General features: G+C 41.8%; 1 protein-coding gene and 1 pseudogene across 5 annotated transcripts in view; both read left to right on the forward strand.

Annotated features, from left to right (window-relative positions):
- Positions 1–27,342, forward strand: part of ZZEF1 (zinc finger ZZ-type and EF-hand domain containing 1) — a 111,127-nt gene that overhangs the window by 32,115 nt on the left and 51,670 nt on the right. For 3 of the 5 annotated variants that reach the window (XR_008997192.1, XM_057501014.1, XM_057501016.1), the window contains exons 10-26: positions 3,773–3,864; positions 4,234–4,382; positions 7,309–7,420; positions 8,513–8,728; positions 9,828–9,928; positions 10,449–10,618; positions 11,238–11,371; positions 15,179–15,249; positions 16,215–16,329; positions 19,790–19,949; positions 20,879–21,000; positions 21,107–21,229; positions 22,063–22,229; positions 22,311–22,392; positions 23,188–23,389; positions 24,387–24,535; positions 26,244–26,484. Coding sequence is in view for 4 of the 5 variants with exons in the window: in XM_057501014.1 (XP_057356997.1) it covers positions 3,773–3,864; positions 4,234–4,382; positions 7,309–7,420; positions 8,513–8,728; positions 9,828–9,928; positions 10,449–10,618; positions 11,238–11,371; positions 15,179–15,249; positions 16,215–16,329; positions 19,790–19,949; positions 20,879–21,000; positions 21,107–21,229; positions 22,063–22,229; positions 22,311–22,392; positions 23,188–23,389; positions 24,387–24,535; positions 26,244–26,484 (2,406 nt within the window). In the remaining variant the exon portion in view is untranslated. The remainder of the gene's footprint in view (positions 1–3,772; positions 3,865–4,233; positions 4,383–7,308; positions 7,421–8,512; positions 8,729–9,827; positions 9,929–10,448; positions 10,619–11,237; positions 11,372–15,178; positions 15,250–16,214; positions 16,330–19,789; positions 19,950–20,878; positions 21,001–21,106; positions 21,230–22,062; positions 22,230–22,310; positions 22,393–23,187; positions 23,390–24,386; positions 24,536–26,243; positions 26,485–27,342) is intronic. The other 2 variants (XM_057501015.1, XM_057501017.1) reach the window with 1 other exon arrangement.
- LOC118913210 (etoposide-induced protein 2.4 homolog) lies at positions 268–843 on the forward strand (annotated as a pseudogene).

Consider the following 27,342-nt stretch of genomic DNA (forward strand, 5'->3'; position numbering starts at 1 on the left):
ATTACGATAGGCACACATAACATTGGGGGGGAGGGGTATAGGGAAGGCAATATAGCACTGAGAAGACAAGTAGTGACTCTGTAGCATCTTACTATGCTGATGGACAGTGACTGTAATGGGGTATGTGGTGGGGACTTGATAATGGGAATCTAGTAACCACAGTGTTGCTCATGTGATTATATACTAATACCAAAATTTTAAAAAAATCTCAGTGGATCAGTAGCACTGTACTGCTGAAAACATAATTTAAGAAGGGTATTTCTCAGTATGGGTGATCTGGCATTGGAAGTGTCTGGAAGCCTTACACCTTTTCTAGTGTCAGTGTGATCATTGCTGCTGTATTCTTCAGCAGTGTGGCGGGTGGGCTGTTTTCCTCATCCAGGGGAGTGCTTGTGAGTCTCTTTCTCATCTGTCTTGCTGGCCAGCCAGTTAGTCTCTCGCATACATCCCTCTCTGCTCACTGTACTGCTTTAGATGTTGCCAATTCACTGAGGAAATTGGAATGTTCCAGCAATTACTAACATTGGAAGGAACTGGCCTTACTGCTTTGGATTTAGTTTCCCCTTAACTTGCTTCACAGCAATGCAGGCCTCACGCATTCTCAGTGGTCACTTTCCTCTATCCTGTTTCCTGTGTTCGTTCTTAGCACCAGCGAAGTGAAGACCTCTGGAAAGTGTGCTTTTCTCACTTGCATCTCCTGTCCTTGGAGGTCTTCATAAGCAGTAGGCTCTTGTACAAGACAGGCTTCCTGCAGTCCTCCCTGAGTAGCTCAGCCTCTGCAGAGGCATTTCCCTCACTGTATCCATCATCCCTGCCACACTAAAGGCCACCACTGGCTGCTGAGTCACCTGCATCCAAAGTGGGGTTGGGAAGAGGTGGTGGCAACTCTTTGCCCTTTTCCCCTCCCCCGACCCAGGAAAGGCAGGCCTCTCTGCCAAGGCCCTCTACATCCTCCTTCACTCCCTGAAGAATTGGGATTTTTATCTTTGAACCTGTAAAGCAGAATCTTCCTGAAACCAGTCAATGGATTTTTTCTTATACTTGTATCATCGTCTACTCAAAGGCCTCTTTTTTATTTTATCTTTTTTACTTTTATAGCCATTTCAAATCATGTCTCCATCTATTCTTTTTTTTAAGTCAGTTTTTTAGAGCAGTCTTACATTTACAACAAAATGGGAGGAAGGCACAGAGATCACCCGTCCACCTCCCACCCTCACACATACATAGCCACCCCATTATCCACATCACTCCCTGGGGTGGTACATCTGTGACCAAAGGATGAACCTAGAGAGACATAACTACCTGAAGCCCACAGTTTGCTGTAGGGATCACTCATAGGGTACATTCTGTGGATTTGAACGAGTTGTCATGATATCTGCCCATCATTATAATATCACACAGAATATTTTCACTGTCTTAAACATCAGTTTATGGTTTTTTAACACTATTCTAAGTCTGAAGGGATGACAGATTTTTCTGTAGCTATTGGAAGAATTTGCCAGCTCCTATGCCTGGTCTGCTTGGAATACTTTGTTATTCTCCCTGTGTCTTATCTACCTCCCTTTCCTCCCTGCCTTCCACCTCCATTGGATGGATGGATTTTGTAAGCTAGTTGTAGTTTGTGGATTTTAAAATTTATTCTGTGTTTCTGATAAGCACATTGTGGCATGTGAGTGAGTGTAGGGAAGAGGGAGGAGACTTGGTTTCTCCTGTCGCTCCCTCCACAGCCATCGCTGTCTGTGCCTTGTAGCTCAGGTTAGGTTTTGGTCTCTTGCTCCACTACAAAAATGAGCCTGAGGAGATAGGTAGGGCAGGGGAAAGTCCTCAGAGCCAGAACTGGCAGTTTCTGAGAAGTGGTTTGCTTCCTTCTGTACAGGGGAAAGGCTCTTTTCACTGGCACACTTCAGGCTCCCCGACGGCAGGGAGGCACCGGTTCTGGACAAGGGCCACTTGCTGCACAGAGCTCCCAGAGAACTGAACTTGGGCACTGCGGAGGGCCGACCTTCCTGCGGGCTGTGGCCACTGCTCTGCTGTCCTAAAGGAGCATGGGGTGCTCCCCATAGTACTGAAGGGGCAGATGTATCACATTCCTCAAATCTGGGACTACTTACTTTTTTCATGTTGTTTTAAGAGAATAAATTGGGCCAGGATGGCATCGTGTCAAAACAGACAAAGCATTAAAATATCACAATTAGACATGTTAGGGTTTTTTTTTGCTAAGAAAAGGAAGCACGATGGTTTTATTTAGTTGCTTTTTAAGCTTAATTTATTTAAATAATTAATTTTGGCCTTTAAAAAATCCTTAAATTTGTATTTGGTGGCAATGTTATTTAAAAAGAATCTGATTGTTTTGACTTAAATTATTGCTTCAGCTACTTTGAGATTAATTTAAAAGTGCTGGCTCATTAGTTAGCTTCTTGGCAGTATTTCAGCCTTTGTAATAGATTTGACTATTTGACTAGATAGAGGCATCCAGACCTCTGGGAGAAAGTAACAATTCAGTAATTAGGACATTTTTTAAGCATTAGTACTAGTGGAATTATATGAATTTCTGGCTGCATGGTTCCTTATAATTTTCTGCAGGATTACTGTTTGATAGAACTAGATCATATATTAGCGTCTCCCTGAACTAGTAAAGGATCCTTTGAATTTGATTTTCTTGGTTTTGGTGACAAATTTTGCATGTTGTCTTAGGTAGAGTCAGCTCCACAAATTTTTGTTTTTTTTTTAACCCAGTGTAATGAAATAAGCATGAAATTGGTTTTAGTCTTTTCATCTTGATAAGGCAGGATGGTTGGGAGCGAATCATGGTCCCAGGAAGTATGGTTCGTTAGTGTTGACACAAGCAGATGTGTGAATTACATCATTCACAGAGGTTTGAAAGAGAAAGGCAGACTTGGGCCTAGCCCCAGACCTTTTGGTGAATTATTAAAGAATAATTAACAGCAACACAAAAGGTAAACCATGGCTCTAAGACAAATATAAAATGAATACATGTTTTATCTATTTCATTAATTAGTGAGGGAGCCAGTAAGATATTAGAAACAGTTCAAAGGAGAATTCATAGAACACACATAGACCAGTAAGAATGCTGATATGAGTCTACAGATAGATATAAAATTGGTCAGTATGCATAAGAAATCATTAGCTACTTTTCCAGAGAACACAGTTTTTGTCTCTGTGGGCAAGAATCATTGTAATTACTGTCATTATTCTACAATTTGTAGAGTTGTAAAATAGCTGAGAGACAATGAAAGATGGAGATAACCCAAAGAGTGTGCTCAACAGAACATCCAGCAATCTTTTTTAACCCTTTTCAAAGTTTTTCACAATCTTTCCTGAAAGAGTATTCTAGAAGCTATCTAATTCCTCTTTCAGCCTCTTTAAATTTGCTGACCCTTATCAGCCCAGTCAAACATCAGTCATGGTTTTAGGAATGGCTCAGAAAGGTGATTGATTATCCTATCTTTTGTCTACTGAATTAAAATCAGTCTTTATAAACTTTTAATCCTTTGTTATCTCAGAGCAGGGCTGCTGTGTGATTGAGAAGACTGTGCCCTGAGGCAGTTGTGCCCGGCCAGTGTTCTGTCACCCAGGGGATTTTCAGTGGGGTTGCAACTGTCCAGAGGGAGAACTTACTCTGATTTTCATGAGAGTACCAGAGAAACTAGTTCCCCCTGCCTCAAAACATACAGCTTGTTTTCACTGGTCCTAGTTCTTAGGGTTATAACAATGAATCATTCATCCTGACTTCAACTTTTTCTTTCTGCAGGTTTTCTTACAGAGACTGGAAAAACCAGAGCAAGTACAATTTTTTCTACAGGAACCGAATCTGCCTTCCAAGTTACATTGATCCGGATTATGGTACCTCTCATGCTACTTTCTTTAAGCAATACTACTGCTGTTTTTAAAAAGAGGATTACATTTGAGAGGTCCATGTCATTGGTTTTTCATTGAATATTTAATGATTCTTTGTCAGGCCTCCAACAGAGGACAGAGACACAGGGATGAAAAGATTATTAAGTCTGTGAATGTGTGAATGTAAGGATTGATAAGGATAAGGAATTTTTTCTTGGGAAGAAGCCTTCTTTTGCAAGACCTAATGTATTCGAAATAAAATTTTTTGGTTTGATTTTGATTTCAGCTACTTGAATGTAGCCATATCATTTAGAAACAAAACAGCCACAGCACTTTTGGCCCTTTGGTGGACTTTATCTAAATGTCTGTTTCCAGGTTCGGCGTGGTGGCATTGGTGCCCAGTGTGGGCTGGTGTTTGCCTATAACTCATCTTCTGATAAATTTAATGCAGAAGAACACTTCAAAAGGTTTGAAAAATACGACAAATGGAAGCTTCAGGAATTCAGGAAATTTGTAAAAGGCAGGTAAGGAACAGAATAAAAATCTTTCTATTTTTAATAAGATTGTATACATTCTCTAATTGGTAGAATATGCTTTCTTGTCTTTATAGAAAAGGAGCCACTGCCCCATCCTCCGAGGCCATGAGCATTCACTGCTTTCTAGCAGCAAATGTGAAGACATGTATTTTAATTTGTTCATAGACCCTTACTTGGTCCCTTCTATGACCAGTCATGCACATCTTTAGAATGGCTGGGTAATGATACATGCCTCAGTTGTGGACAGCCTAGGGACTCAGTCTTACCTCACTGCTGGGAAAGTTACCCATCCTAACCTCCCTCCTTCTACTTATGCTTTTTTTGGAAATATTTATTAAGCACCTACTATGTGCTAGGCCTGATGCTAGGCACTGGTTTTTGGCTTGGGCTCGGGGTCAGGGGTGGTATGCTCTACTGCCTTTGTCTGAGACGGAAACTACCTTGGGAAAAACAGGTTTTTGGGGAAGATGATGGGGGCTCAGTTTTAATCCTGTTGAATTTGAGGTTCCAGGAAGCCTTTGAGACATCCGAGAGCTAGTTTGGATCAACAGGTCCAAGAAGAGTACAGATATGACAGACATTTAAGTGATAATTTGAAATGAATTAGAAGAGATCATTCTGGAAGAGTGTGTGAGTTGGGAAAAGAAGAGGCCTTAGGTCAGCATACTGAGAGGCACCAGCATTAAGGGCAGGAGAAAAGGAGGTGGAGAAAAATGGCCAGAGAAGTAGCAGGAAAGCCAGGGGTGTGTCATCCTGAAGCCAAGGGAAAATCATGTTTAAAGAAGTAGGGGGTGGGCGGCAGTGTCATGAGTTATCCAGGAGTCAGTAAGATAAAGTGTAGACGTGGATTTGTTGGATTTAGCCACAGAGGTCATTGGTGACCCCTTGGACACTGTTGTCTCCCTTACTAGTTTCAATTTAAAACAAATGAGGCTGAACCCTAGGCTTGCTATTTTTTGCTGCTGTATTTCACAGGTCATGGGGTGCTGGAGTTAACAGAAGCCTTCCACTATCATTAGTACTGTACTACTAAGCCTTAATGTAGTACAAAGGATGAATCACCCAGGATTGTGTTAAAAATGAGGATTCTAACTCGGTAGTTTTGAATGGGGCTTGAGACTTTAACACTCTAATGAGCTCACAGGTGACTCTTATGCTCCCTGTTTGAATAGCAAGGATCTAGAATAATTCCCTCTCTTTGCTGGACTTCCTTTGGTGGCATTCCTGACAAATGGTCATTCAATTCTTCCTAGAATACTCTTAATGATGAAGAATATACTGCACTTCAATAATTAGAATATGTTCAGTTGAAATTTGCTTTTGTAATTTCAACTCAGTGGTCTTCATTCCAGCCTTCAATATGAATTGGAACAGATCTCCCTCCCATTACACCTACGTGCCATTTTAAAAGGCTTTTCTTTCTTAATAATAACTTGAGATTATACTTGTTTTTTGGCAGTTATGTCACACCCTTGGGACACATTAAAATAAAATAGGTCTTTTTCCCTAAATCTTCTCTCAAAGTCTTTCATATCTTATATAGGATGATTTTTTTTTAACCTAATTGCAGGCCTATTCGCTACTCCCTTGCTGATTTTAGCTTCTGGTTCCAGCCTGAACTACTCTGAGACCATTTGCTTGGCCTACATGTTATCAGTCCCTCTCCAGTTTGGAAATTAAAATGTTAATATATATGCATCTATCTTCTTGCCTTTTTCTTTTTCTGTCCCTCTGGTCAGACATTGGTCAAATCAGCAAGCTGTGGAGCCAGCTGTTTGGTCACTGTGTATACTTAGGAGGTCTGATACTCAGCTTTCTTTACTCCACCCTGCCTGCTGTGTGGTATAATGAATGAGGTTTCTCCTCTCTGCTGACACGTGCCAGCTCTCTATAGCTCAAAGATTTGTTTGATGACTTCTGAAGAGTGAATTAAAAATCCTCAAATACACCATGCTGATGAAACTCATTGACACAGTTTTAGGCTGAGGCAGAATACTACGTGTTCCATTACTTTTAGGGTTAACTACATCATGAAGGTTTATGTAAAAGCAGACTTATGTTAGAAGAGAACATTTTTTTTTCCTCTCACAGAACCTACTTTGGGTCTTACCTTTTTCCTCTTCTCACCATAAATCCCTGCCTGCTTATCTTATCCATACAGAATACTCATGTGTTACTAGCTTGTCAGCTGAATCATGGACTAAATAGTATAAGGCTTTAGGAATGTTACTTGAAAAGACTGCTTTCTCTCCTTCTTAGTTACTTAACTCCTGAAAAGGGAGTACAACTGAAGATTGAAGTATCCAGCTTTTTAAAAGAAGTGACACATGGTTGAGCTTCTTGGACCTCAAGGCCGTAGTGCTTTCCTGAAAGGACTTCTTATGGAATAGGGAAAAAACACCAAGGCCTGTGAAGTTTTCCTTTGTTGGAGCTCCAGGATCTGAAAGCTCCTTGGCTTTTACCTTTCAATTGTTGCAAGTGGTCCAAACCGCAGTCTGGTTGTACATACATTGGCCAGGCCTAGGGGAAGAAAACAACCTGCCTCTTCTTTGGAGTCTCTACGGAGAGTGCACAGCAGCTGTTGCCTTGTACCTTATTCCCGAGTAGCAGTTCCGAGATGCCTTGACTTCATGTCTCATTCATCAGATAAGCCAATTATCTACAGAAACAGATTTTCTCCTCAGTTCCCAGCTTATATTTAGGACTGGTAATGGTTCTTATTCAGATGAGCAGGCTGAGATTCAGGAAGGAAATTACCACCAACTGCCTCAAGAGACCAAGTGCCACTCCCAGTGCTCTGTTAATTGATAGAGCATATCTACAAGTTCAATACCACTTAGCTGGTGCCTTATTCATTAGACCCAGGAGAAGTTTGGGAATAGGAAAATTTTTGTGATTATGCTTGTGTTTACAGGATTGGTCGCTCATCTGATGACCTGGGAGAGGATGATCCTATTGGCTGGTTTGAGCTGGAAGAAGAGTGGGATGAAGCAGATGTCAAATTGCAACAGTGCAGAGTTGCCAAAGTAAGCGTTAGTGAGTGTGGCCTTCCTGTATTTGCCCTCTCCTCTCCTTTTAGTCTGTAAGTGTTTACTGAGTAGTTATTCTGTACCAACCCCATGCTAGCTCTGAAACCCTGGAGGCAAATCAGACAAGATTGACCCTTAAGGAGTTCATAGTTTGGCAGGAGGCACAGATATATGAGACAGTGTGATGTGGGGTGTGATAAAGCAGTATACAGGGGGCTTTGGCAGCCCAGAGAAATACACCTACACACGAATCTTAAAGAGCCCCTAACAGTTGTTGCCGGAAGTAAACTAGGGAGACAGAGCATGGTTATGGAGTTTATGTCTTCTTTAGGTCATAGGAGAATTATTCCTGAAGCGCAGATGAATTCTGCTTGTTTACTTAAAGTATCAAAATAATGTCAGGGTTTTGTGTTTTGATACTGACTCTACAGTCATTAATCTGTATCTAATCCAGCCAAGAACTCAGTAGGGAAGGTGCCCCAGGAAAGGTGGTATGATGCTAAGTGTTGGAAGTTGATTAAGCTGTCATCTTTAGCCAGGCTAAGATGTGTAGAGAAGGTCATTTCAGGCTAAGAGAAGAGTAAGTACTGAGGGATAAATGCAAGAGAAAAGTGTGTCCATAGCTACGAAAGAAATAGTGGTTATCTGGTTACTTAATTTTTTTTAACATCTCATGTAAATCTTAGTAGGAAGCTTCAGAGAAGGAGGAACTATCCTTAGGGCTAATCATAGTAGGTGCTTAGTAAATATTTATGCAGTCAAGCGGTGGATTCTGAAAGGCCCTCCACAAAGGAGCTTCCACTGTGAGAAGCATATAGCTTGCACAGAAGTTGGGCTTTAAAAATGGCTTTAGCTTTGAGCAGACAAGGCTGTGTCCTGGGCTTCTGGCACGTGGGTTGCATATATCCATTGGGGGCTTTGAGGTGATTCTTTAGGGCATTCATTGACTGCTTTCTCCATATGTCTGCCACAACGCCCAGTAAATTATTAAAGTCAAAGGGGGACCTTCCCAGGGAAGCCTTTATTTCCTTTTCATCAGTATGCAGGGCTTCTAAGTCCCTCTCCTTAAATCTCTCTTGTCCTTTCTAGTATTTGATGGTGAAGTTCCTCTGCCCCCGTCAGGAGTCAGCAGAGCGCTTGGGAGTTCAAGGCTTGAGCATCAGTGGGTACCTCCGACCTGCGAGAGCAGAAGCTCAACAGAGCATTGTCTGTGCTCACTGCAGAAAGGACACGGAGGAGAGTGTCTGCGGGGCCGCACTGCTCCTCAGGACCCTGCAGTTCATTCAGCAGCTCGCCCATGACCTGGTAGTGTTTCCTCAGTTGTGAAGCCTTGTTCCTTTGGGAAAAATAAGTGACAGTGTTTGGGCCAATGAACACACCAGTGTAACCCAGCCCTGATGGAGCCGTGTAGTGTGAATGAGTATGGCAGCGTTCTGCTGCTGTGGGGACACTGGAAGGCCAAGAGGGTGACATGGGCGTCGATGGCATCAGTCAGTGAAGACTAAGTGATATAGGAACATCTTTGTGAGGTTTCCTGAAATACACCTACAGACGAATTTTAAGGAGCCCCTAACAGTTGTTGCCGGAAATAAACTAGGGAGACAGAGCATGGTTATGGAGTTTATGTCTTCTTTAGGTCATAGGAGAATTATTCCTGAAGCGCAGATGAATTCTGCTTGTTTACTAAAAGTATCAAAATAATGTCAGGGTTTGAAATCATTTGTGTTTTGATACTGACTCTACAGTCATTAATGAAAATGCAGTGGCAACACTGAGGAAGATTCTTGAAGCCATCACCACAGAACAAGGCTTACCTGGGGAATCCCGTGGAGCCTTCTCCCATGTGGTGTGCAGCAGTGTCCACTCTTGACCCTCATTCAGCTTTAGGGCACCCTCAGAGGCCGGTGATTCAGTTTCTGTCTGGTTTGTTTGGTCTTTGTTATTCAGGCTCTTCTATCATAGCAGAAAATAACACGTGAGAGGGAGATGCTTAGGAGTAGCAGGAGCCTTTACAGCAAGGCTGATCTTTCAGCCTACACACAGGGAAGGGCCAAAGCACCCTGCAGTATACTCCTGGATAGTAATCACTCTCAGGTGAAGTATTACTTACATTCTAGTGTGGTGTTCATGGCGTCAGGGAGCCTTCATCAGTGTGTGTGTGAGAGAGAGAGATGAGTATACATACATTTGCATATATACATGCACACATTTTAGAAAGTCTTGCACCAGAAACAGTTGTTCACAGACATTTTAGTAGTTAAGAATAAGCATCAGTTGCATGGGAATTTTACCCATGTGGAGCTAGCTACCTCATCCCTTAACAATGAAGAATAAATTGGTCATTATAATATTTTTCTAAATGTATTTTTCAATTTTATTTTTTCTGGTCTTTGTAATTTTTCAGGTACAGCAGAAGGAAAGTGGCTTGAAATATAAATCTTTTCTGGACTTTGCTGGTCTTGATCTGGAGATCTTCTGGAATTTTTACAATAAATTAAAGCAAAAGTAGGTCAGAAATTGTTATAAAGTGATAATCACACAAACACAACTGAAAACACTGTCTGACTGTCCTAAATGGACAATTTTTTTCTTTTGAGATTTTTTATTTCCCACTAGCTCATCTTGTTCTAATTTGAAAGATTTGGTTTTTATTGAAACTAAAACCTCACGTTTCTATAAAGTAATTGGACAATGTTTTTGCCAACATTTTATCACTTGATTATCATTACAACCTTATGGGATAAACAGGTCAGGCATTATAATAGTATCCTCATTTTACAGATGAAGAAACAAGGTCAGAAATGCATTTCCTCACCACACAATGGGCAGGGTCAGATAAGGTCTGCATTTTCAGGCTCTGCCCAGTACAGTGTTCTTCCTGTTCCACTGTTCTTCCTCTTGGTTGGCTGGCATTCTTTTTACCAGCCTGATGCCCAGAGGAGAGTCCTTTGTAGACAGCTGTTTGGCTTTGGAGTGTAAAAGCACCTTGCTTCTTTGCTCTCTGATGATCTTTGTCCTTCTGTAGCCCAAGGGAAGAATGCGTCTGCGCCCAGACCCTGCTCCTACAGCTCCTGCAAAGCTGCTTCTGGGTGCTGCGGGGAGACACACCAGCTGCCCCCAAGGAGTCAAAGGCTCCAAGACAGAGCCCTAGAGGGGTGGAGGCTGCCAAGGAGCTCTACACACACTTATGTGATGGTAGGGATTGGGGTTTTTCTTTAACATGACCCTGAGCTGGTAGCATGCAGAGCCTCTTACTTTAGGCTATGGGGGTCCTGTGATCATACAAGCCCAGGAAAGAGCTTTGGAAAATGAATATTTCTTTGATTCTCTTCTGAATCATTATTTTGAGTTCAGGATTTATTGCCTCATCAGTGACTTCCTTTTGGTTTCTGGTACACAGTTGTGTTATATGAAGAGTAATTATTACCAAACTATTCAGTCTTTACTTCAGCTAAGACACTGGGATGAGGCTTACAGATTGAGGGCAAGAGACAATGATGATAAATTGAGAATAAAACACATGTAACCATCTGAAGTTATTTTAAGCCTTTGCCAAGTTGTGTCTCAAAAGGACAGGGAAATAATGAGGTAAAAACTGGTACATATTATCATTATTTTAGTTAACTGTAAACAAAAAAATGATTTTCTTATACTACCTAACCTGTACAGAGTATTTCCTTGCTCTGCTATTAACTACAAAGTGGAAATCGTGAGTTTATAAGCTAGTTAAAACAGAAACATATATATATATATATATATAGGAAGCAAGTAGATAAAGTATATTCAAGTCAGTTCCATTATTTATTTTTATCAGTGGTGGATAGGGTGGATGGAAACTCTGTGCCTGTGGAAATATTAAAACAAGAAGTCAGGAATACTCTTCTTAATGGGGCTGCCATCTTCTTTCCTGATCGACAGACCCGGAGGAACCAGCTCTTCACCATGATGGTAATTACTTATATTAAGAGCATATATCCCATCCCTGAAGTCTGTTGAGATGAAATTTATTAGTCTTTATTTTCTATGAATATCTTCTCAATTTCAATTGCCCAAATTGTATTTATACTTACTATATGCAGAGGTTTGCTTGGGACACAGACATTCAAGTGTTGTCGGGTAGCTGCATCCGGGGAAGTCTCTCCATGCCCACTAGGAGAAACCTCAACCTGGATGGCAGAGGTTTCTTGACCCTGAACAAGAAAGAATTCTCGAACAGGTTGGATGAGTGTAGGTAAGGAAGGAATTCATTAAAGTGAGAGTAGGAGCAAATGGCAACAGCCATGCAGGCAGCACAGAGCAAGGAAGAGCAGGGGGAGAAAAGGGAATTTCACTGAACCCCTGCTCAGCATAGGGCAAATCCCTTGCCAACTCCTAAAGCCAGAGTCACCTGGCATCCAGTCTCCACTTGAATCTGCACAGCGTGGGAACTAAGCCCCCACCACCCCAGGACTCAGGGGAGCCACAGAGCACAAGATGGAGTGAGATTATGGGAAGTTAGAACTTCCCAAAGGCAAAGAAAGGAGATTTTCGGGCAGGTTACTAAAGAACACGATTATACAGCTGCAGTCCTGTCCAGGTCACCCAGGCGATGGGAACTTGCAAGCCCAAATCAGAGACCTTAGTCTGAAGTAGAACAGAGAGAGTGAAGACTTGTGCTTAAGTCTAGAAAACTGAGTGAAATAGCAAAGTAACAGATGCTTACCACTGGAAGAGCACAGAGACAAAATGCAGTAAGTTGAGCAATGAGAAGTCTTTTATTTAAGGCAGAAAGTACACACACAAAGAAAGGGGAGTGCAGGCAACCTCAGAGAGGAGGCGCACTTAGGAGCTTAGGATTCTGTCTTTTAAGGCTTTCAAGAATGGGGCAAAGGGCAGGGGTTGGGAGGTGTAGACTTGGCCTGACACGTGGTCTCACAATGTCTGTCTGTGGTGAGAAACATTATGCCACCATCCATAGTCAGTCCTCTAGGTATTCAGTCAGACAAACTTAACACAAGGAATTTCTTGATCCTGTTCTCCAAGCACTCTCTTTGGTGGCTCTCAAGCGCTGGGAATGTATCATTTAGGACTGCTTGCCCTGCCTTAGGATGGGGTGTTTGTTAGCTGATTACCGTAAGGTATGTTAGGAATCTGACCTCCTCACTCCCTGGTTTTTAAAATGGAATCTTAGCCTTAAGGTGGGGTCCCTCCTCTTCTTACTATACTATTTATATCTTGGCATTTTTCATCATAGGCAGGAAAAATTAATCATGATGCTTGTCCCATGGCCCTACCCTGCCTCACAAGGACATTGTACTCAAGGTGGAGGTGAGGTCATCCTCGCCTCCATTTCATAACCTGAGGTCTCACAAGGGAGAGTAGAGTCAGCTTCATCTTTATGACTTGCCTACAACCAGGTGGTCTTTTTACATTTTAACTTTTTATTATGGGAAAATCTAAAATAAGTACAGAATTGGATGAAATAGTATGATGAATCTCTCCAGCCCCCAAATGTACCCATCACCTAGATTCAACAATTATAAACTCATCTGATTTATTTCATCAGCTAATCTTATATCATCTATAATATACCTCACCCACTCTACCCCCCTCTGATATTACTTCAAAGTAAATCCCTGACATATTTTATTTATAAATATTTCAGTTTGTATCTGTAAAGAAAATGTAACCCAGTTTTAATCCTCAGCTGGTTGTTCTAACCTTCCCAGACTCCTTGTTACTCAGACATTAGTACTGGGGGTGAAAAAATGCTTTCAGTATTTAACAAGCATTATGTTACCAAATGGAATATCCTATACAAAGATCCAGGTTTTTAATTCTGAAGTAAATATTTCTACATGAAAATGAGTGTGATACATGAAAAAGATATTAATGATACATAAAAAAGTTCTCTTAGCCATACTAAGAACATCTTGGTAAAGGAACTTCAAAGTTGCCAGTGTTGTAGTGATGGTAAAATTCAGGAAAACAAAAGTAAACTAACAGTGTACAAGAAAGTAAAATTATAGGCCAATCTTAACACAGAAAAAATCTTAACAAAATGTTAGTAAACCAGTCCAACAAAATATAAACAAAATTATAACTGAGTTAGATTTACTCTGGGAATAGAAGGATGGCTTAACAACAGCAACAAAAAAACAGTAAATGAAATTAGAGAAAAAAAAAATCAGTAAATGCAGACTAAATTCTGATTATGATTAAAACAACAAAACCATTAACAAACTTGAAATAGTAGGGAACTCCCTTAATCTGATGGAGGGCATGTATTTAAAACCTATAATAGACAGTATGCTGGAGTCATTGTAAGCTTTGCTTTCAAATTGAGGAATAAGACAAGGATGCTTACTGTCCCTGCTTCTCATTTATATCGTATTACAGGGCCTAACCAGTGCTGTAAGACCAGGAAAAGAAAATTTAAAGATACCCATTGGAAAGAAAAGCAAATAATAATTATTTTTAGATGAATGGTTATAGATTATTATTTACTATCTGTGTAGACAAGTAACTAATAGAATTACTAATAAGATTCAACAAAGAAAACTAGACACAGCATTTTAAAAAGGCATTTCTGTATGAAACAACTAATTAGCAAACATAATAAAAGCGCTCTGTGGAATGGGTAAAGCTCCATTAAAATCAAGGAAGGAACAAAAGTGTGGTCCCTAATGACAAAGGACTGCAGTCCAGTTGGGGACACCTGCCGTAGGAAGAACTGACACCATATACAATAGGTGTTCAAAGGAGAGTCATACTGATGCCAAGTGAACGAGGAAGGTGTCAGAGAGGAGGAAGGATCTTTGATTATTTCCAGCTGTCTGAAAAATTTGTATATCAGCTAGAGGGATCAGTTTTCATTTTGTGAGTTATAACCTTTGACCTCCTCAGCTGACCTGACCCAAGGGACTAAGGACTGTCCGGTGAGGCTTCATCGTACTTGTTTGCCAGAGTGTTTACCGGGTGGCTAAGGAAACGGGTTTTTTGCTAGTATGTGTTCCGCACAGAAAAATAAAGAGAACATGTGACCTCTGGAATGACATTACTGACTATTAGCAGAGCAGCCCAGTCACCTTCCCTTTCTTTGCCCATCTCGTCTGATGGCAATGGGAAGGATTTTACTTTCCTTCCTCATGTGGATGAATTAAACAGCACTGCTGTCTGTTGTGATCATATTTTATCTCCCCTTCCTGTGCCAGGCAGGGCTCTGGGTCCTAAATCCTCTGGAAATCTCCCTCGGTGCCTTGCATAGCAGTAGGTGTTCAATACATTTATTGAACTAAGGGGGAAAAAGTGCCCCTGAAGTAGCCCAGTAGCCTTCGCAGGAGGTGTGATTCCTATAGCTGTCTCTGTAGGTGGTTCTGGCTTATATAGAGAAGGCTGAGACCTTGTTTAAAAACAGAGTGCTCACAAGAAATGTACTCTGTCCCTGCGCTTTTCTCTTGTGGTGGTATGGCCAGTGATGAAAAGTATGCACCTTTTGGAGGTTATCTTCCTAAGCATTTGTGTCAAGTTTCCCTGCAGGAAAGCTTGAAAACAGCAGCTTCACTCAGCAGTGAACGGAAGTAAACCTGCCATCTTTCATTTAGGCAGGTGGTTCTGCTCCTTCACGCTAGGCCAGGTCTTAGTTGGGCACCATGAGGTGGTGTGCCGACCCTAGTTTTCCTCAGTCTTGGGAGCAGTGGGCAGTGGCATTACATGCTGCTCTGTGTCTCTGGAATGTTGTAGAATTTTCTAAATGAGGGGTTTTTTGTTTTCTAGAAGAATGTCACCGAGCAGGAACACAAGCAGTCCCTGCAGCTCACTTTCCGCTCACTGTGCACATATTTTAGGTATGCTTATAATTCTTCTCAGTTGCTGACATTTTATATTTTTGCAAAGTTGTGTTTTTAGCTGTCTTCTGTCATGTACTTTCGGAGTAACCAGGTACTTCCCTCTGCTCAGCCAGGTTTCTAGAGGGAGATGTCACCAATCACAGGAGTGACTAAAATAATGGTAGAATAATCCTCTTGTCAAGAGCGCAATCCAAGTCCCAGTCACTGTAAGGAAATTTAGAGTTGAACCCTTTGAAGATCTTTTGAGCACTTAAGTCTCTAAGTGACTTCTGAACAAAAACTGAAGCCAAAGGAGTTTGGGGTCCTGTACTCAAGTCTAAAAACTGTTGCGTTAGAACTCAACAGCAGAAGCCCAGAATGGTTGTTTAGCAAAAGAAGTGTGCTAGGAGGGGCTGACTTGGAGATTTTAACCGGCTTTGACTACCAAGGAAGCTAATGGGCTCAGAGGTCACTTTATTAGATGCATAGAGTCTTGAAGGAGGGAGGGAACTCGTAGCCTGAGCTGTTGTCTTATGTCAGCCGATACCTGGTATAGATGCTCGTCTTAGAGGGCTGTATAAAATGTACTCAGAATCGACTATAAGGATGATGAAAGAGCCTGGAGCTGTCACATGAAGAACATTTGAAGACACTGGGAGTGCTTAGATCGTCAAGTTAGCAGTCATGAGATGAGGTGCATTTCTGACTGGTGGTCAAGATGATTTATTTATCAGATTTATTCTTCAGAATCTCCTCTAAGGACTTGAGAAGTTACAGGCCTGTGCTAACATGAGGACATGTGAACAGACAATAGCACAGATCCAGCTGGGACGGACCATGGCCTCTTTCCTGGGCAAACTGCTCACATCCTGTGGAACTGATGATGAAATCTTGTTAGGTTCTGTTTTGAGACCTTTTATGATAGAAAGTATGAAAACACCCTTGCTGAAAAAAAGATGTCATGACTAACTTTTTCCTTTTAGTGATAAGGATCCAGGCGGCCTCCTGCTGTTACCTGAGAAAGGCGAACTGGCCGACATGAACATCAGCGAAGTACTTGGAGTCATGAGCACTCTCGTCACCGTTGCTGCTCGAGAGGTAACTGATGGCCACTCCCTGTTCTCTTTGCCTCATGCCTTTGGGAGCACGTGGTATGGCAGTCACTTTTCCTTCCCCTTTAGCCACCATTGGTGGCATGAATGTAACTTTGTTTCTGTGACCAGTACAGATGAGCACAAAGCTTCCCAGCCTGCCTTGCAACAGCCAGTCCTGCAAACGAGGGGACACTCACCTGTCCCTTGGTAGCCAATGAGCAATTAATACATGAAAGTGCTTGCTAAGACTTCCTTTGAAAAAAGAGGAATGGATTTTTACCCAGTTCCTTTGAAGTGTCGGTCAGTGAGCCCAGCAAATAGTCACATTTGTGCCATGAATTCTATGGAAAGCTGCTTTTACTTTTTTTAAATTTATGATTACTTAGCAAATCCATAGACTAATCAAATCAGAAAAGATAGTCTCTTTTTTCTGTGCTAATGATATTTCATAATTTTTGCTTTATTTATTTATTTTTTAATATGAAGCATTTTGTTTCTCAGAATGTAGTCCCTACATCAACTAGATCAGAATCACTGGATATATTCTGACAGAAATTTGGATTTCTAGGTCCCAACCCAAGCTAAGAATCTCCTTGCGTCAGGCTCCCCAGAGAGTCTGCAGTGATGGAATCCCTGTAACTGGGAGACAAGAGCAGCCTCGTTAGACTGAATATGGGAATGAGGGAATTAGAGGGGATGTTACGTTGGGGTATTTAATGACGTGGACTTCAGGCTAACACGTATTATGTGGCTGAACTCAGGGTCTTTGAGTCTCTTACATTCTTGTTAGTGCTTTGCTGTTTCCAGGTTGCTGCTGGAGCCATGATTTCCTTCCTTCTCAGCTGCATGCAGTGATAGGCCAGTTAGCAGAGGTCCCCCCATTTGCTCGTAGGGACCATAGAGAGCCTGCAGTGTGCTAGGTTATTTGCCAAGGTCACACTGAGGCTCGCCCTTGTGTGGACCTAGTACTACTTTAAATCCAGGGTTGTTTTATTTCACTGTGATGCCTATGTTCTTTAAGGTAACGTATTGACTTTATAAGCCTTAACTATTTCTAATCAGTGCTCTATTTTCTGCTGTCACATTAATGTTCTCTTTGGTTACTTTCTGTTTTCTGTCTCATTTCCAGGCTCTTTGGCCCATCTCTTAAAAACTTTCAGCCTACTGCTTACCAGTATTTGCTCTCTGCCCCTGTAGCCGTGCCTCACTCTAAGCTCTGTCTTTATTGGTGCCACTTCCCACACCTGCCCTTTCACCTGGAGCTTATCTAAATTATGCCTGTTTCTCAGACCCCTGACGTCTTATTTAAGTTCTGCAGTCACGTCATCAGTGCCATTGGGCAGAAGACTCTACTGCTCTCTTCTGGTTTTCTAGGTGTTAATCCTGCCTCCTGTATGCTGGCACCAGGACTGAAGCCCAGGCCATGCGACTCTTAGTCTTGTCCTCTTTCTGTTAGAGCAGACATACTGTAAGATATAGGTGGAGAAATGTGGTAACATTGGTCCAAGGGAATTCCCCATAATTTTTGCCACTTGGAAATTAAATATTTGTCCTTCCTTTCTGTTCACTTGCCTGGGATACAAAGGAACTTAGAGGCTTCATTGAACCTCTCAGACTGGGGATCACTGCAGCTCTTGAGACATTTCAATGAATTATCTTTCAGTAAAAAACATTTACTGTTTCACTAAAAAGGAAGAGTTAGATCAAAAAAATATTTTTTATAGTCATTAAAAATGTATCTAGTCTTTAATTTTTCTTATATATTTATTATTTCATTATCTACTGAATGCCTGCTGTGTGCCAGGCCCTGTGCTAGGCATAGGAGCTACAACTTGAAAACAGCAGTTCTTGAGGAGCAGGCAAACTTGTACTTAGACAGTTATAGCAGTACACTGAGGGTCATAAAAGCATAGGATCTTGGGAGGTACAGACGAGGACACCTAAGCATGTCAGGTGGAGGTAGGTAGTGGAGCTTAAAAAAGACTTTCTGGAGGAGGTGGACCTGGAGGTCATTGTGAAACCACCAATAGAGTCTAACCAAGCAAAGAGGAAGGGGATGTTCGGGAAGAGCCAGTGGCGAGACGAGGAGGAGCAGGTATTTGAAGAGGAGAATGATAAGGGGTAGACTGAACATTTTGCACTTATGGTTCTGGTAGGACTTCGGTGATGTGACCTGGTTGGACACTCAGAAGCTGAGTGCTGGAAATAGAGATTCTGCAATCATTAACAAACAGGTGATAGTTGAAGCCATGACTGTAGGTGTGCTCTCATCACTTAAGGGCATCTTAAGGAATAGCTACACAGAAAGGGCAGCCAGGAGAGTAAGAAGGAGTGGCAGGAAGAAATTCAGGGGAGATAGGAGCTGAGGGAGGAGAGAGTTTCAAGAAGGGCAGTGATCAGTAAAGCCAGTAAGGTTAAGGTCAAGTGAGAGGCTCTGCCCTCTAGGTGGTAACTGATGCCTTTGGGGAATGGTGTCAGTGAGTGGCAGAAACAGAAGTAGTAGAACGGCAGGGAGGAGAAAGGCAGAAACAGAGCAGGTGTAGGCAACTTTTAAAAATGAAATACACATACAAAAGAGTATGTGTTGATGGACAGTTAAATAAACAGCTATCTGTTTTAAGAACTAGAACATTACCAGTATTTTTGAAGTCCCCACACCTACCCTTCCACAGCTCCCCTTCCTCCTTCCTCACCATAGGTAACCACCATTCTGAAGTTTATATTCATCATTGCTTTGTTTTTCTTTCTAGTTATCCCTACACAACAGGTTTGTTTTGCCTGGTTTAGATCTTTAATGCCATCATATGGTGTACAATCTTTCGGGACGTGTTTTTTCACTCAGCAGCATTTTGGGGATTATCCATGTTGATGTATGTACTGTAGTTGTTTTCACTGGTGCCCAAAGTTCCCATATGAATCTGCCACATTTATTTATGTATTTTACTTTGGAGGAGTAGTTACATTGGTTGCAGTTTGGGGCAATGAAACAGAAATTGTGATGTGAGCCGACCATGTGGTTCTTAACATGCAGGACTTTTATCCCTAAAGGTCAGGTGACTCTTCAAAGACACTCTGAAGAGTAAAGATGATGGCTAAAGAGCCATAGAGAGATGAAGAACTGTTTACGGTGAGAGAGATTTGATTGAAGGTTCAGGGGAAGAAGCCAGAGACAAAAGGGACTTGAAGATGTGAGAGGAGATAGCTGGTAGGTCAGGATCCTGAGGGGCCGGAGATGATACACAGAGTAAAGACCATTCACAAGAGTTCTGAGAAGCTGGAAGGCAAGAGAGGAGTTTTCATAATATCGTCTTCCTTGGTCACTTTTGGATTGAAAGCTCTTTCATAACTTTTCCCCTTTACCCTAGAATGTTCTTGTCAGTGACAGCTGCTCCCTTAGAGAATGTCCTTGGCTGTGTTCTATGAACGGCCTTGTAAACACTTTCCATTTGTCTCCTCCCTTGTAGTGTGAGCTGTTGATGCTCAGTGGGGTCCAAGGGGAGGTTGGCTCTGTGCTCTTCTCTCTGTTCTGGTCCGTCCAAGGCAGCCTGCTTTCCTGGTGCTACCTGCAGCTGAAGAGCACGGACTCTGCAGCCAAAGATCTTGCCGTTGACCTTATTGAAAAATGTGAGTTTCAATGCAAAATCCCTGAAAACAGATGGGTGTTTGGCTTTTAACTCTGTGTGTGTGTGTGTTTTCATCTTTAGTACCTCATGCACAGAGTGTATGTATGATTTTCTTTTCTTTAATACAAATAAGATCTGTCTTTGGATTGTTTTTCCTTCTTAAAATAGAATTCTGTAGCATGTCTTTTTGCCCAGAGTTTCCTGTCTGACCATGGTAGGATGCCTGAGTATTTCTGGTGTGAGGTTGGGTCATTTCACAACCTACACATTGCCTCTGCAGTCATATGGCTCTCTTAGATGTGTCACACTCTTCAGTAGAGTCTGTCATGCCTGTTAAGTCACCCAAAAAAGAAAGTCCTGAACTTTAAAAAATCTAAGGAGCATGTGAGAGCACTTGCAGTGACCTTTGCTGATGCTGAAAATGCTCATGATGCTGAAAATGCTCAGGTTCATGTCCCAGAAGCCCACAGAAAATAAAATGAAATTCAACAGGTTCCGAGAATTTGTCTGGGGAAAAGTCTTTTCCATTGGACTTGGTTTCAGCAGTTTTGACAAAAATGCCTGCAGAGCTGCGTCCTGGCCCTTGGAGCTTGGCCATTGGATGGTGCACCTGGCGGTGGATCCATTGTCAACAAAGGGAAAGGCCAACTGGCTACTCAAGTGGTCAGCCAGGTGACTTCACTTTATAAAAGGGCATCTCCACCTCATCGAAAAGTAGCAAAGAAAAAAAAAATCCCTCACTTTGAGATTTGCACTGCTTTTCGCTCTCAGAGGAAAACATCCATATGATACTTAATGGTCTCGTGGTCCTTCTGATGTGAAATTCCCTCCACAGCTTCTGCACTCTCTCCAGCTTTGTCTTTGATGATGATCAGGCAAGTGATGTTTCCACCATATAAAACAGTAATTATTTTCTTTGTGTTTTGGTAGATGTGGGACAGTTTCTGGCCAGCATGAGAGTGATTTTGGAATCCCTTTTGTCTCAGTATAGTGGAAAAACCATAGTAGAAAAATTATGTAATTCAGTGTTTTCCATGGCAGCTCGTCAACTGGTAAGACCAAGTGGCAGCCACTGGTAAAGGGCGGGAGGGGCTGATGACCTGCACCTGCAGGCAGAGTCTGAGGTGGACGCAAAGTGCTTCATTTGTCTCCCTTTAGGTAGTCTTCCTACTGGACTTCTGCGCGTTAGACATTTCCCACTGCACACTCCTAAGGGAGTTCAGTACCCTCACGGAGCTTCTCAAGAAGCTCTGCAGCGATCCTGAGGGAGGACTGAATAAGGTAACTCCAGCTGGCATTTGAAGCTGCTTGCTGTCCCCTCTCAGGAGTGATGTGACCATACTTAATGAAGTATGCCATTAAGGACAGATCTACACAAACAAATTGCCTCTAGAAGACCCCCCTGTATTTTATCACTGGTTTTGCCAATAAAGATAAATGCCAGTCTGAGTTGATTTGGCATAGTCAGCCTTAGAAAAGAGATACAGAGGTAACTGTACATAGATTTAATGTAATTTTATAACACATGAAGTTATATAAAAACCATGTAAGTGAATAACCAGATTAAAGTCTAGAAGAGAAAATATATGTGAAAGACAAATTAGGAAATTTGGTATTTCAAAGAATTTTCTCCCTTACTGAACCTTAAAGGACACAAAGTTTTTTCACTATCTTGTTTGAACCTCACAACAAGTCTGTGGAAGTAGAAAGGGCACATATTAAACAGCCTTTTTTAAACCTAACAAAGCAAAGACTAAAAAACAGGGAAGGAGAAAAGAGGATGCGCTCAGGTTTGCCAGAGTCCCAAACTTACTGTTTTTTCTGCTGGAAATTCATGCTAGTAGCAATTTGTAAGAGACAGTTCTTCCATAGTTAGGAAATGAGAGATAATCGCAAGGTTACTAGAGTGCAACAGAAGCCTCATGTCTACTCTGCTGAGCGATACAGGTATGTTCCTCTGTATAGACAGCTGGGAACGGTGGGCATGTTTTTAGCCTGTGGTGATTTGTGTAGGGATGTCAAAAACTCTCCTGTTTAGATGTAGAAACACTGTTTGCTACATGTGGCTGGTTGTAGACTAATGAAAACCTTTCTTGACTTGTTTGTTTGTACAGATGGATGTTGAGACTTGGCAACAAGAACGTCCTGTGGTGTTACATACATGGACTAAGGAGTCTGCCCACAACTATGAAAACAACTGCCATGAGGTGTCTGTCTTTGTTAGCCCAGGGGCAACGTATTTTGAGGTGGAATTTGATGAGCGGTGTGAAACTGAAAAAAGGTAAGATGCACGTGTTCTTTTCCCAAGCAATAATGGATCAAAAATGAGAGAAGGAAAGTGATAGAGATTATCCTTTCACAGGTATGATTATCTGGAATTTACTGATGCTAGAGGTGGAAAAACACGCTATGACACAAAAGTTGGCACTGACAAATGGCCCAAGGTGAGTGGCATTCCCAGAAGGAGATGAAATGCCTGCCACGGCACCAGCTTCTCTTTTATCAGCCCTCGGGGGGAACGGAGTGTGGTCTTTAAGGGAAGGAAGAGTTTGCATCAAAGTCCAACAAACTAAACTCATTTCCTGTTCCATGAGGAAAGGGGCTCCAGAGCACAGTGGCGCCCGTTTGTCATGCGTCATGTGTAGCTGCCTGGGCACTGCAGTGACACCGCTTGGCCCAGGAAGTCTAATAATTCACTACCTGGTTCTTCATAGAAAAAGTTTGCCAACCCCTCCTTTATACCACATTGTCCAGAGTAAATGGGGAGTTGTGATCCTTGGCAAGAAGGGGCTGATGGGCCCAGGAGGGCCCAGACCGTGGTAATGGAAGCCAGGAGTCCACCTCACAGTGAGGTCTGCATGATCCCTGGGGCAGGAAGGTTAAGTACTGTTTCAGGCTGTGACTACCTTTCTGCCATCATGGCTCTTGGTTGGGAGTGAAGGAATGGATGAGCATGATTTCTGGTTGGGTAGGCAGTGGGCAGATGGGCATCTGAGGTTTGGGAAACTGACCAGCAGTTTCCTGCCAGCTTAATTTTTTCTTGAGGTGAGGTTGTGAATTTTGTTTAACTCACAATGGCGTAGATTCCTTCCTTAGTAGCTTTGGTGGGGGTGATGAGATCTAATGGTGAGAATAACCCGTTTTAAACTGAGATTTTTTGAATCATGAAGAACACGATTATTACTGAAATACTGCCTTCTCAAATCTGTTTGACCATAGACTTTTTTGTTTGTCTCTAGAAAGTGACCTTTAAGGCTGGTCCTAGGCTGCAGTTTCTCTTTCACTCTGACAGCAGTAACAATGAGTGGGGCTACAAGTTCACTGTCACTGCCTACGGCCTGCCTGATGTGGCTGTGTCTTGGGGGTTGGATTTGCAGCTCCTCGTTTCCCGACTGATGGGACGCCTTGCTTCCCAGTGCATGGCGCTCAAGTCTGTGCACCGTAAGTCCGCGTGCCCTTCCCTTTCCTTCTCACTACAGCCATGTTGAAGAGCAAGGTGGTTCTCTCTCTCTCATCCAAGCTGTCTCCACATAACAGTAGAGCAACGGTGTTGATAAAATCCTCTTTCAGTCTCCTTCCAACCAAATCAGAATAAAATGTCCACCTGCCAGCACTTCATAAAGTTTCTGTACTCAGACTTTGGTGTACCTCACAAAGGGTGCCGTGGACTCCCCTGTTGATAGAGGACAGGTTGGGGAGAAGCCATCTTTTTTTGTAAGTGAGTTTTGGTACATTCCAACAAGAAGACAGAGATACAGAATAAACTAGTTGTATATCCTTTAACTTTATGAATATTTATGTAAATATATGAATGTGGATCCTGTCTTGAAGTAATTTCTTCAACTTAGTTATTAAATTCATCCAAGGAATAAAAATTTTTAAATGGAACTTCATAGTATATTTTATTTCTACATCATTTCTTGAGTTTTTCTGATTAGAGAAGTAAAATATCATAGAAAAATTGCATAATGAAGAAAAGCCATCTTTAATCCTCACATCCAGATAACTGTTACTAACATTTTAATTTTTTTCCCCCTAGTCTTTTTCCTATGTCTAGTCATAAACACAAATATCATGGTTATTTAATTATTAATTTTTTACAAACTTAAAGTTTACAAATTATGAACATTTCCCCATTATTAAGCATTCTTAAAGGGTCTCCCATTATACCCTAGAGAAGAGTCATTTCAGAGGTACTTTATAACTGAAGCTGTTCATCAGAATGCATTTCAGGACTTCTTACGGTTTGGGTTCATCTGGGGTATGTGTTTATGAAGTGGCAGAATTACATTCTGGTCAATGTGGGTGAATTTCCTCCACCTCTTAATAATGCCCAAATTTTGGGTTTTTTTTTTTAAGACTTTTCTTCATCTGTTTTGAAGATTCTCAGTGTATTAAGGAAAAAATGGAACCCTCCTAAGCTGTCTTCTCTTTCCAGAATTAGGAGGTAACATGGCAGTACCTCAGGCAAAGATGGCATTGGTCCTAAACTCTCCCTTGTGGAAACCTGTCTTCAGACATCAATTGTGCCCAGAGTTGGGAGTAGAAGCAAGCTGGCCCACTCACCCACACCAGGATAGTAAAGAGGTATTTATGTTTCCAATACTTTTTATTTGGAATGGAAAATGTTTACTAATATTTATTACTTTAAATTATAAACATCTGTGTTTATATCTTATCACCCCCACTAAGCTGTTAGCTATTTGAGAGCAGAAACTATCTCCTGTTCATTTAGTGTCCCCACTGTGTACCACAGGATCCAGTGTGTAATGGGTGTTCAACAATACTGAATGAATGACTCTTCAGGGAGACATAGTAGGTACTCAGTAAATGTCTCCTGATGGAGTTATTAAACAAGTTGAGTCTATTTCCAGTGCCCACTGAGTCAGACTTCAGAGTGAATGATTAATCTGTACTTTTTGTTCTCTGTGGGATGGGTAACACATGATTTAGGCTTTGCCTGCCGTCACTTTTTCACCTCTCCTTCCCCCTATCTCTGCTCTACTTTTCCTCCTCCTCCTCCTTCTTCCTTCCCTCCTCTCCTCTCCCCCACCTTATTCACTAGTAATTGCTGAATCCAAGAGCTCTTTCTCAGCTTGTCTTCTCCTTTATGTCCATTAAATTTGGTTCCTTCAGACACTCTCTTTTGATTGCGTGATAGTCCACTGTCTTCTCTTACATCTAACCACCCATCTGCCTCCTATTTGACCTCTCTTATCCTCCTCCTCTAAAGAGTAGGCTTTATTCAGGCTTTCTCCTCTTACCCACAACCCACCAAGACTTTATCCTCTCTTCTCTCCCCACATATGTGTGAATAATTCCTGAGTATTTCCAGTTTCCAGCCCTGGTTCTTCTCTAGTCATGTATCTCCAGCTTCCGGTTAGGTGTTTCCATTTCATGGTTCTGACTCCCTCTAACTCAGAGGTATAAAACCAGGTGTCTCCCTGACTTCTCATTGCATCCTTTTTGTTTTCCTGGGTGTTGAGCCCCTGCTCCCTAGCGTCACCTTTATCCCCACCTTGTCTTCACCTTTCCTATCCAGCCAGTGGCAAGCCCTGTGGGTTCTTCTCAGTGATGGTCACTTCCTTCCATTTCCTCTGTCTCCATCTTTATCCAGGCCCTCACCTTGCACTTGCATTGTTACATTGGTGCCTACCAAGATTTTTAAACACTGCATTATCTTGTCATTCCACTGCCAAGCCCCATTAATGGCTCCCCATTGCCCACAGGGTGAAGTCTAAGCTCCTCAGTGTGACAGTCAAGGCTCTCTACAGTCTCCTTTCACCTTACCTATCTGACTCTAGTTCCCACCACTCCCCCGCTGAGACTTCAGGCCAGGTTAGTCTCCCCACTGACTCTTAATTTCTTATGACGGTTATGTTCCCCAGGACCAGACCTAAGGAAGGCCCAGTCTTCAGGGTCCAGTCCAAAATCCATACCTCCAGGAGGCTTTTCTTAATTACTTGAACCTGCCGGGAGCTCTCTCCTGTGAATTCTCAGCACTGCATGTCCCTTCTAGGCATTTAGCACTTGATAATGTTTTGCTTTATGTTAGTGCTAGTTTTAATGCTTTTGATGTTTTATTTACATTTACCCTTTTTTTTTTAACCCATATATCTGTCTGGTTTCTCCCCAAATAGATTTAAACTTGCTGAGAGTAGATACCGTGTTTTATACTTCTGCTTTGACTTGATAGGTGTTCAGTAAACTTTCATTTTTGAATGACTGTGTTAAACATTATGGGTTTCTTTCTTCTTTTTCTTTTCTTTTCTTTTTTTTTTCTTTTTGTTCCCAGGTTAAGAACATCCCTGATGATCCTTGCCACCATTTTCTTCTTGATTTTGCACAGTCAGATCCTGCCCAGAACTTCTGTGGGCCATATTCAGAACTTATCAAAGGATTCATACAGGCATGTAGAAAACAGGCCCCAAAGACAGATATAGTTGCTGGTTCCACTATTGATCAAGCTGTGAACGCCACCTTTGCTGCTCTGGTGTATCGCACTCCAGATTTATATGAGAAGCTGCAAAAATATGGTAACTTATATTACAGGGAATATTTTTGATCTGACGGCCAATCGTTAAGTTTTAGGAAAGCTTAAGTGAAAAATTTTAAATATTTGAAATATAAACATACTTCTACAACTCTAGACTTTATCTCGTTAGTCCTACTTTGCCAGTCAAAAGATCTGTGACCAATTTATAGTGAGCAGATTATAATATATGGCAAGTAGCCTTGAGTTTCCTAATTTGCACATAATTTGTCTTTATCCAAAACTCTTATGGAAAACTGTGAAGAAGTTTAATAGAAAGAAACTTTAACTTGGGTTGTAGTCCCAGCCTCAAAACCAGAAGTTGTGCAGCTTCGGTCTAATCAGACAACGTTTCTGTACCTCGGAATCCTTATCTGTAAAAGTTCAGAGTTTATTAACTCTGACATTCTAAGAAATGCCAGTTAAAACCAGAGGTGTTTAGGCACTGAAATGTGTTAACAAACAAGGAGGAAATGTAGGTATTAACTCTTACTTTAGACTCGCAGCTTCTTTGTAGCATCATCCCCCCATGGCTTCATTTGCTGATAGCCTGCTGCTCACCATTTCTTTTCCTCATGTTCCCCAGGGATACCATCTCTGTTAATTTACCATGCCTATAGCCTGCGGGACCCACAAGGAAGGAGAGTCTCTCTCTAATCATAATCTTTCAGGGGGAGAACATTTCAGACCCCACCTAAAGATGAGGAATGCGTGTTCCTAAGCACTGTGACAGGGTCTGTGTCTTCCCATGTGCAGATGAAATAAGCAGGAACAAATGCTTCCTTCCATCAGCATGGGTAATTGACTGCTGCTCATATTATTATTACTGTTATCATTGGTATTATTATCCCTGGCTGCCTTT

This window comes from Manis pentadactyla, chromosome 4 (genome assembly GCF_030020395.1).
Source record: "Manis pentadactyla isolate mManPen7 chromosome 4, mManPen7.hap1, whole genome shotgun sequence".
Classification (NCBI taxonomy): Eukaryota; Metazoa; Chordata; class Mammalia; order Pholidota; family Manidae; genus Manis; species Manis pentadactyla.